The sequence below is a fragment of the Euwallacea fornicatus genome, chromosome 2 (genome assembly GCF_040115645.1).
Source record: "Euwallacea fornicatus isolate EFF26 chromosome 2, ASM4011564v1, whole genome shotgun sequence".
NCBI classification, from domain to species: Eukaryota; Metazoa; Arthropoda; class Insecta; order Coleoptera; family Curculionidae; genus Euwallacea; species Euwallacea fornicatus.
Genome location: NC_089542.1, coordinates 5,452,804 through 5,463,123, shown reverse-complemented (window position 1 = coordinate 5,463,123; position 10,320 = coordinate 5,452,804). Strand labels below are relative to the sequence as shown.

The 10,320-nt window shown below is 35.2% G+C and overlaps 4 protein-coding genes across 4 annotated transcripts in view; 2 read left to right on the top strand and 2 right to left on the bottom strand.

Moving 5' to 3' along the window:
• The first annotated feature begins 1,147 nt into the window (after window positions 1–1,147).
• On the top strand, window positions 1,148–2,112 carry LOC136346181 (PITH domain-containing protein GA19395). Its single transcript, XM_066295122.1, has 4 exons — window positions 1,148–1,410; window positions 1,460–1,581; window positions 1,636–1,740; window positions 1,801–2,112. Exons 1-4 carry the CDS (start codon window positions 1,228–1,230, stop codon window positions 2,009–2,011), a joined length of 621 nt encoding a protein of 206 aa, XP_066151219.1. The 5' UTR covers window positions 1,148–1,227; the 3' UTR covers window positions 2,012–2,112.
• Window positions 2,098–3,395, bottom strand: eIF3h (eukaryotic translation initiation factor 3 subunit h). The gene is made up of 3 exons (XM_066295111.1): window positions 3,201–3,395; window positions 2,882–3,135; window positions 2,098–2,828 (listed from the first exon to the last, which is right to left on the bottom strand). Exons 1-3 carry the CDS (start codon window positions 3,276–3,278, stop codon window positions 2,144–2,146), a joined length of 1,017 nt encoding a protein of 338 aa, XP_066151208.1. The 5' UTR covers window positions 3,279–3,395; the 3' UTR covers window positions 2,098–2,143.
• An 840-nt stretch (window positions 3,396–4,235) lies between these two features.
• Window positions 4,236–5,230, top strand: SelT (selenoprotein T). Its single transcript, XM_066301804.1, has 3 exons — window positions 4,236–4,487; window positions 4,604–4,733; window positions 4,789–5,230. The coding sequence occupies exons 1-3, from the start codon at window positions 4,345–4,347 to the stop codon at window positions 5,107–5,109; spliced, it is 594 nt and encodes a 197-aa protein (XP_066157901.1). The 5' UTR covers window positions 4,236–4,344; the 3' UTR covers window positions 5,110–5,230.
• Window positions 5,231–6,654: 1,424 nt separating this feature from the next.
• Window positions 6,655–10,320, bottom strand: part of LOC136346705 (collagen alpha-5(IV) chain-like) — a 42,906-nt gene continuing 39,240 nt past the window's right edge. The window contains exons 19-27 of the mRNA XM_066296072.1: window positions 10,047–10,292; window positions 9,664–9,915; window positions 9,187–9,617; window positions 8,983–9,130; window positions 8,685–8,924; window positions 8,006–8,183; window positions 7,840–7,954; window positions 7,539–7,789; window positions 6,655–7,455 (exon numbers count right to left, since the gene is read on the bottom strand). Coding sequence (XP_066152169.1) covers window positions 7,275–7,455; window positions 7,539–7,789; window positions 7,840–7,954; window positions 8,006–8,183; window positions 8,685–8,924; window positions 8,983–9,130; window positions 9,187–9,617; window positions 9,664–9,915; window positions 10,047–10,292 — 2,042 coding nt within the window. The 3' untranslated portion in view covers window positions 6,655–7,274. The remainder of the gene's footprint in view (window positions 7,456–7,538; window positions 7,790–7,839; window positions 7,955–8,005; window positions 8,184–8,684; window positions 8,925–8,982; window positions 9,131–9,186; window positions 9,618–9,663; window positions 9,916–10,046; window positions 10,293–10,320) is intronic.

The window sequence follows — 10,320 nt, the reverse complement described above, 5'->3', positions numbered from 1 at the left end:
TGGTCGGAAAAACCAAAAAAGAAAAATTTAAAACAAATGGGGGAATGTTCCTGGACAATGGCAAATGAACATTTTTCTTACATAGTCAATATAATTATTCAATCCGTATGAAAAACGATGACCGCTGGCGCCATCTGTCGGAATGGCCCCGGTTGATTAATTCTCTTCTAAGAAAGATTTTGAACTTTGAGGCCTTTTATGCATATTTATGTCATTTTCTGAGTTAGATTATAGTTAAATTCAAAAACAGATATCAATTAATGACCGACGAACTCCTGTTAGCTGATATTTTCTTTTTGGAACATCTCTTTTATAATAGAGTTTCTCGTTTATTTCTCCTTAGCGGTTTTTCCACAAGCTTTCATGACTGACGACTTTTTCACACTGATCTGTAAATTTCATTTTCTACATTCAGTCTCATTCCATTCTCCTCATTTTCTTGTTTAAAATCCAAAAAACAACAGGAACTCCTCCACGCGCGCAAAACTTAAGAGCTATGACTTTTGCAACACCATCTACCGCCAGCTATTGAAATTACGTATCTATATAATTCTGTATGTTTCATTATTAATTGTTGCATCAGTTATGATTTAGTTTACATTATTATGCTTGGTCAATAGAAATACTTGTTTGTAATCCTGGCATCCAAACAATAGATTAATTTTAGTCAAAATAAAGTGCTCTATTCGAATCATAATTTTCTTATCACCATTTCATACTTGAAGAAGCATGCCAGAATAATTAAATCCGCAAAGTGAATAAAATATTATATGCTTAAGGAACTTGAAGTGACATAATTATTAACATGCTATATAATTTCAGATGCTTTGCAACTTTTGATTTAACGAATTTAATTTTCATTTACATTTGCTTTAGTCACCGCAAACCCATTATAAACATTACATATAGATACGAAAATACACTTCTATGTCGAGAAACTTCTTTCAAATACCTGGTAACACTGTCATTTTATCACGTAAGATTTTTGATATTCTAGAATCATATCTTTCAGACACGTGTTTAAAATAACAATTAAAATATTTTGTAAATAAATTTTTAAAAATACCTAAATTAGCACTACTCGCGGCAGTGCCGGATGTCCACTTGCTCACTTTATTAAATATACGTAGCTGTATTATGCATATAACCCACTTTTCTTCATTTATCATTTTTACGTCCAAAAACCCAAATAAAGAATTTAAAAAAACGATTTAATAATTAAAGGAAATGGCCCCTCATGGTAAATGTTGCGGGGACTCCAGTCACGAGCACGAAGACCCAGAAAGGGGAATTCAGTATAGTTTATATACGAAAATAAATACAAATGATTTGCAATGCTTGAACGAATCAGTTGAAGGGTCTGGAAAAACCGTCTTTAAATCTTGGGAACACAGGTTAAATAGGGAGGCGGTAAGCTATTCTATATCATAGTACGGTTATTCTATTCTGGTGATTATAGTTTGTTCAATCTGATGCAGACGAGGAGTTGCTGTTTAACATTCCTTTTATTGGAAATATAAAATTAAAAGGAATTATTGTTATTGGAGACAGCTCTGATTCTCACCCTTCAAAAATGAGACTGTAGGTTTTATTTCCTTTTTAGCAATTTTAAATATACATTTTTCATGTGAATAGGTTTAAAAATAAAGAAGGCATGACATTTGATGATGTGTCTTTAAGTGCAGATCAAGAATTTGAGCTGCAAAAAGATACTGAAGGATTGTTAGAATATGCAACAAAGTGAGTTTATTTTGCAAAAAAACTTAGAGAATTCATTTACTTACTTCAAGTGTATTTCAGAGTAGTTACATTTCACAATGTAAATCATTTATCAATTCATTTTCCCAGTAATTTTGGAGACGATCACACAACCATTTATTATATTGGTTTAAAAGGGGAATTTAGTGAAGCTCAGAGACAAGGTGTTGTGGTTTGCAATTATGAACTAAGACCAAATATTTCTGACCATAAAAATCCACTGGATGATGATGTTAACTCTCCCATAGCTTAAGAATTGATTATTCAGAATAATTTCTTATGTTACTATTTTACTCTAGTAAATTTATTTTCCTTTCCATATTTATAAAAATAAAACTCTTCTCAAACACTTGATTTATTGGTCATTCTTCCACAAATCCAAAAATCACTTATTTGAAGTAGATTCCTTAGCGTTTTGCAAAGCCTGAGTGATATACAGTTTAGCCAAAGACTGAGAACAAAACTGAGAAATAGCCTGACTGTAAGTGTTAATTTGTCCTGCTATAATCATAGGGTTAAGCCTAGGTGGCACAGGGTGTGGCCTAAACAGCTTATTAATATCTTCCTCAGGAAGTGCAGGTTCATCTTTAGCGGCCCTAGCTGCATTTTCTTGAGCCCTCTTTTGCTGGTATCTGTGCTTCTCCTGCTGCTGACGTGCTACCAACTGTTGGTATCTATTGAATTTAATAGCCTCCTGGTTAAGTTCGTCTACACGGTCCATTAGACATCTCAGCTGATTTTCCAACACTGTGGCAGTGCCTAAATCTAGGAATTTAGATCCATCTTCCTCAGGCACCATTTCAGCCAGTTCAGTCATCATTATGTTGGTCAAAGGTGAATTCTTGATCAAGAATGGAACTTCAGTAAATAAGTTTTCAAACCCAACTTTGAGTTTCAACAAAGCCTCTGGAGTAAATTCCCCTTCTTTGTACATTTCAATTGCTTGTGGGGTCAGCCGATATGCTTTTAAGGATAAGAACCCTCGGGATGATTTCTGGGTATCATAAATTACTACCACAGATTCTTCAATTGATGTTTGGTAGTGGTACTGGGACTCCAATAATGGCAGGCTTTGAACATATTTTTATTTATTCAAATGAGTTTTTCCTCACCAAAATGTTACCTTAAAAAGTTTCCTACATCAGCACTCTGGTACCATCCCACATGAAAATGATCAACATTAACTCTTCTAAGTCGTCTCATCATCGCAAGTTGGAATTCTTCTTCGTCCATGGTGTCATCACTTTGTTTTGGAAATGGGAAGCAATTTGTGATTTCGAGACGATTTTCCACTACTAAGCCTAATAAGGCACCTTGTGCAATGTCCATATTAGTGGTCGACTCTTCATGGCAATGCTTCAGAATTTTCATTACTGCCTATAATATATTTAGTGTTATAGTATAGAGATGGTAGAACTCATGTTGTAAAGACGTGTGCTTACCAAGCCATCTGCTTGAACGTAGGCGATAGTTTGCTCGGTTTCCACGGGCCGTCTGGAATTAGCTGAGCGGGCAGCCATGCTTTTTATACTTCTTAGATATAAAATCAAACAGAAAATTTCAAAGATGTTTTAAAAGGAGTTTTTTCCTGTTGTACCAGAGGAAAAGGATTTTAAGAGAAATAGAACATTTCAATTTGTCATGTGTCAAAATGACTTAATTGACATCCCAGTAACCGAGCCACAAAGTAGCAATATTGGATGGTAGAACGATTTAACCACGTGTTACTTTTTCGCTATCAGCATCAATGGTTACTATAATATCTTAATCCGAAAACACAACCAATTCAAACAACTTTGGCGAGGTCTCAGATTCGAATTTTATAATTTCCATGGTTTCAGATCCATTTTTTTCAAATAATCTGATTCTTCTAGTTAGTTCCGGCGATAATGTTTGCAAGTGGTCAAAAACTTTCATTAAATTTTTTAAATTTCTGAAATCAATCATAAGGAATATTACCAGGTGTACCAGAATAAACAAAAACATCTTCGATCTTTGATAAATCAAAAGTTCGTGGTTATTTTCATTAGTACGGGCAGTTGTACCTTGACACAACATATCATTGGTGCCGGCTATATAATACTTTGCCATCCAAAACTGCAAGCATAAATTGAATATATTTTAATAATTAAATCAAAATTATTTCCTTTCTAGCATTAACATTTTAGATATTATGTTATATAAATAAAAATATTTTGCTGTCGATTGTTGGATGTACAAATGTTTCAATTATTTTAATACATTTAAAGTTATCCCTAACGTTCGTATTAATTTATAGTATTCAGATCGCGTTATATACTGTTTTAAAACGTTTGTAAGTATGTAAATTCATATTACAAACAAAGATTATCTTTAGGCACGAATTTAAAAAAGTGGTTGTAGAGTAGCGCACTGTTGCTTTTCTACCTTGAGGGTATTAAAAAACATATGTTACAGTGATGCAATAATAGACAATTGACACTGGCAGGCATGTGCTTTTAACTGTCTTAAAACTAATGTTTTGATTTTTGTGATACCCAGAAACTGCTTATCACCATTAATTTATACCATTCCTCTGGTTTATCTTTCCGTTAAATAATAAGTATAATGATCAATAATTATTTCTACGTGTTTCTAGTTTGTGTAGCTTTCACGCTGTATAGCAGCTACACAGTTGCAGACGACCCGGAAATTCCCCTATCGAAGATAAGTCAAAATGTTGGGGCCCCAACGTTGAAATTTCTATACTGGTGGGTCAAATTTAACAACACAGAATATAAGCCAATTTACGGTATACTTCAATTAAACTATTATTTTCCTCAATTAGGTCAGATTAAATTATTAAGATTTATTGATTGTATTTTAGTTACTCTTGTGGCTACAGAAAAATGTATGACCAATATCTACAACTCTTAAGGGAGAAATATCCTTTCATACTCGTTGAGGGAGCTAACTATGACCCTCCAGGAATTTTTATGATTTTAGTTAGGATTCTTGTAAGTTATCTAACTTATCTTGTGATCTATCTTTAATTGACATAAAAATTCATAGGGAACTCTGAAATTAGCTGGAATATTCTTCATTTTGAGTGGTGTAAACATCTTTGACTACCTCAATCAACCTCAGCCTGCCTGGTGGAGATGGTGTCTTGAAAATCGAATGTATGCCTGCATGATGTTGTTTTTCCTTTGCCAAATAGTTGAAGGACAACTGATATCCTCTGGAGCATTTGAAATATCTTTTAATAACGTTCCTATTTGGTCCAAGCTAGAAAGTGGCCGAATACCACAACCAGCAGAATTGTTCCAGATAATTGAAAGTCAAATGCAGTTTACAGACACCAAATTGGAGGTGAATGGTTTTCCTAAATAATAGTGTATTTCAGTGTAAATTGAGATTTGTTGAAATGTGGTCTCAGATTAAGTTTACCTGATTTCCATTTTACATGTGATTGTTTCTATTATTTATAAGAAATATAATAAGTTTTATCCTTGTTGTGTTTTATTTTATGAAATCGAAGGTATTATAATTGATTTGTTATTCTCTCTTGAGTTAGATTATTGAAAATTAACATTAATTTTCTGTTTTTTAGTGTGTATTATAGAAACTTTAGACTACGCCGCTGAGATATCATGCGACAGAACTGTAAAAACAAAAGGCCTTTGATTGCTAATGCACCAAGAGGAAAAAGATCGATTTATGGTTTTCAGATTGTGATCTGAACCACGCTCAATTTTCTTGCTTAAGAAATGCGGAAAACGAAAAGGTTTCATAGCGTCTGATGTTTTGCCGTCAATTTAGGATTAAATAAATTGAAATGACTAGGATTTGCTATTTAAACCTATAAAATTAAATTAAAATGTATTTCTTAAACATAACTAATTTCATTATTTAATTTGCAGAAGAAATTTGTACACGTAGGCCATCTATGCATTGTTAAATTAAATAAATCGCGTTATACGTAAAGAATTCTGTAATTTATTTTATGTCGCCATCTATAAGTGACTTACCAAACCAAGCAATGCGAACAAAATGAATCCTACTTATAATTAGCTGTTAGTACTTGATTCCGGTCATAGCTGATGCGATATTAGAAACAAGGACATTCGACTGCTTTTTTCCCATAGTTTTTGAAAGTTTAACGTTATAATCATATTTGATTAAACGTTAGACGAATTTAATAAGTTATTATCTGTAGGAAAAAAGTATAATTTCTATATCTTAAAATAAAACACGAAATCATGACAAATTTATGAAAAATGGTTTTCAAATGTTTAAAAAGTACTAACTTTGCAAATGTGGTCTTTCAAAAACCAGTGACGTCCATGGTAATTTTAAAAGAAAAAAATTGGGTAAAAATTGAATACTTCCAATTCATTGAAATTTGGTTCCATAGTAGCTACATGATACAACATTAATATGTTACAGTGAAAATTTGAATCGGACAACTTCGAGTTTTTGGGTCAAAAAATGTTCATGATGTATAGCCTTTGATATTTTTCGAATAAAAAAATCGAAGTTATTCAATTGGAATTTTGACCGTGGCATATCAAAGCTGTATCGTATAGCTACTACGGAGCAAATCTCGTTGAAATCGAAGCACCGGATTTTTACTTTTTTTTAACATAAAATTGTGATGTACGTCACTGGTTTTACAAGAAAAAAATTTGTGAGATTGTACTATTTATCTCTTTAAAATTTGTCATGAAGAATGTGTTGTGTTCAACTTGTGGTTTTTCAGACTATTAGCGATGAAGAATTATACTGACGAATCTGTTTTATTGTTTATATTAGATTTCCAGCTTAGAATAAGTCTTTAATTTGAGTACATGCAAGACATTTTCTTTCGAACCTTTTTGACGATGAAAATTTACAGTTTGGAGTGAGAAATCAAATGAATGGAAATACACACAGAAGAACTATTAATAACTTTTATTTAAAAAAGATACATTTATTCCTTACAGGCATAAACGCACACGAAAGCAATGTCACAAAATGCTATAGATCAGCGTAAGACTTTTTTCTACAAAAGTAATTAAATATGAATTCATGTATGGCAGTGATATTAATTATTGTTATACGTTCTTGCAAAATACCTATTTATTTACAATGTTGTAACTTCCAAATTATTTTCCCCATTATTGGTAGTAATGCTAAATTTACCCCTTAAACCTTATTATCGTTAATCACATTCAACTTATTCTATTAAAGAGTTTTCCTCTGTTTTACTTATATCAAAAATCGCGTTGCAAAACCTCGCATTTGTGAGGAATATTTTAAAGCTTTACAAAGGAAAGGACAAAAACACTTATAGGAAAAAATACAAATAAGAAGTTTTGCATTCAAATGTGAAATACAGATATTGAACCATATTAATACTTAGAAAATAATATTATAAAATGGCACAAACAGAATTATGTTACATAATTACATTCGATGTTTACAGTTTATAAACCATACTATCTCCATTCATCATGGTGCAGCTCAAAAAATAATTTAAAAAATTTTTTACAAGTTTTTTTACATGTTTTACATTTTCATCCTTGGCTATTATATAACCGTCCATATGATTGCGGCCTTCTTCTGCGGCTTATATTTCGCTCCCTATTCGCCAAGTTTTTATATTCCGGGTTAAATGGGATTTGGTTTTGTGGTGGTTGTGGTAACCTGGAAGGCAGCGCGTTATATTGTGCAGGAGGAGTATCTGGTCTAGACGGTCTATAAAAAAGACGTTTGTAAATGTTATTTTTTATTAAACATAAATTTTCGGACCGAATTAATATTAATAATTCAATACTTACATCCTACGTAAACAGACCGAGCATCTGCTCACTTTCGTAGTCAAAAATCCCGCTTTCAAAGTCTGTGGAACTGGCTTCTTAAATTGTGAATACTCCTCGATGGTGGCCAGCCAGAAAGACAGAGCTGTTGTATAGTGGTTGCATCTTCCATGGGCGTGACATTCTATGAAAGGATTAGTCCGGAATTCCTCCAAGCAAGACCCTGGAGATACCAGCGATTGGGTCGAACCTTGTCCTCCACCGTCAGTTCCCTGTGAATTTTTGGGTTAATCAGTATTTCATTTGTAGTCATTTACTCTACCATGAGAAAACTCCAACCGATCCACATTTCCTCCCAGCCATTGGGGCATTGTGGTATTTCGTTTGTTTGGCTGTGAAGTGCGATAATTCTCGTTGGAGCTTCACATACGGAACACCTACCAAAAAATGTTTAAAATATGTGAAAATTAATTATTTCTTCAGTTCACCTGGATATGTATTTTTGAATGTCGTATCCGTAAATTGGGGTCATGGTCATGGGCACGGGTTCAGTTGTTGACAACCAAAAACTATAGTCGTTTGTATTGGCGTAATCGCATACATTATTGAGGTTGCATAAAAGGTAAGGCATCGTGTTGAATTTCCTAACGCAACTGCCCGGATTACCTGCAAATGCAAAAATCGTTATAGAAAAATCGACATAAAATAGACTATTTAGTGACCTTGGGCAATTTGTATGATCTCAGTAGGTAATAACCATCATGTTTAAAGAAATTTAGGTCGGTAATTCGGTCATAGAAAAGTGCTGACACTTCTAAATTGATCAGGTTCTAGATTAATTATTATACCACATAATATTTTTGCTTTGAATATATTTTTTTAAGGATTCTTAAAAATACGTCATTTTGACTCCATGAAAATACAGAATCATTTGAATCCAATCTCAAAAATACTCTACCAGATTATTGAAATTTGGATAGACCTATTTTGTATTATTTCTCATGAACAATTTTGTCATTAAACTATAAATGAAGTTTTGATCTCCATTTAGACGATTTGAATGAAATATGGGTGAAATTCTAAGGTAGTTTTCTAATTTCTTCTAAATCGGTTTTATAATCCTAAATTTGAATAACACACATCAAAAAGCAATAACGACATACTTACCGAGATCCTGTCCTTGCGTCCTTTTTTCGCTGTGAATATGTAACAAAGAATATCCTTCCCACACTTTCACGGTATTCCTAGGACAAACTGGCACATAATCGGATTGCGAATGTCTGGCGAAGGCGAAACCACGGCTTCTAGGAAGAGGCGCAGGCTGTGCGGGTTCTCCTTTGGGTCCCGGAGCGCCAGGGTACCCTTGTAGACCTAGTTGGCCGGTCAGACCTGGTGGTCCAGGAAAACCTAAAATCCCACAAATTAATTATTTCTTTTGAAAGTTCATTGTGAAGATATAAATAACCTTTAGATCCTTCGCGACCAGGTAAACCTGGCTCTCCTATGTCACCACTTAGACCCTTTACACCTGGAGTTCCAGGGAAGCCGCTAAGACCATCCCTACCCGGTTTTCCTGAAGGGCCTGTAAAGCCTGGCAAACCAGCCTCCCCGTCCTTTTAAATCATATAATCTCATCTTCAATGGAAAATACTAAATAATATTTACGGACCTGCCCTGGCAGACCGTCAAGTCCCCAGTCACCAACATCACCCCTAGGACCAATGTGACCAGGAAGACCTTGAAAACCAGGAAGGCCAATATCTCCGGGAAACCCGATTTCTCCGGAATTGCCTTGTTCGCCGAAAAAACCATCTAAACCTGGCTCACCAGGTTCACCTTTTCCTCCGTCATGGCCTCTAGGACCCACATAACCCACATCTCCCTTCATTCCTTTGAAACTAATAGCGGCAAATCCGTAATCTCCAGGCAGTCCTTTTATCCCTGGAAGTCCGGGTCTACCATCATTTCCAGGTAAACCTTCCAATCCAATGGGCCCTCTTCGACCGTCGAAACCAATATCACCAGCGATACCTTTGGGTCCTGTTATTGATAATCCGGGAGGACCTCGGAGACCCGGAACTCCATCTCGTCCCAACTCGCCTGCAGAAATATTTTCATGCAATAGTTTATTAAAGTTGTCACTCACCTGGAGCTCCTTTCTGGCCGGATCTTCCCTGAAGTCCAACCAGACCGTCTTCACCAGACATGCCCGATTCACCAGGCTCTGGATTTTGACCTGGTAGTCCTGGAGGTCCGTTAAAACCGGGCTCTCCGCGTGGTCCTGGGCGTCCTTCCAAACCAAAGTCTCCTCTCAAACCAATCTCCCCCACACGCCCTATTTCACCTCGTGGCCCTGGCCAGCCTATTAAACCGGGCTCACCTCGAGCCCCTTTTAGACCTAAAAACCAATTATTATATTCGATTGTGATACAGGTTTATTATAAAATCAGTTTTGAAAATGTTTTCTCCGGTCTTATAACACATAAAAAAAAACATAAAAAGGAATTTTTCTACGTATATAATGCTCACCTGTCAATCCGAACATCCCCAATTCTCCTACCTCCCCTTTCACTGTAAATGCTGACAATGTACCACCGGGCAGCCCTCGATTCCCCTTCAATCCTTTTGGTCCTATAGGCCCTCTCTCTCCTGGTTCTCCCATTGGCCCTGGTAAGCTTGGTCGACCAATTTTACCTGGCTCTCCATCCAGACCTTTCAACCCAGACAGTCCCGGAACGCCCGTGAAACCTGTCGGTCCTATAACACCCTTCGCACCTAAAATAAAAGATAATTTGGTTACAAG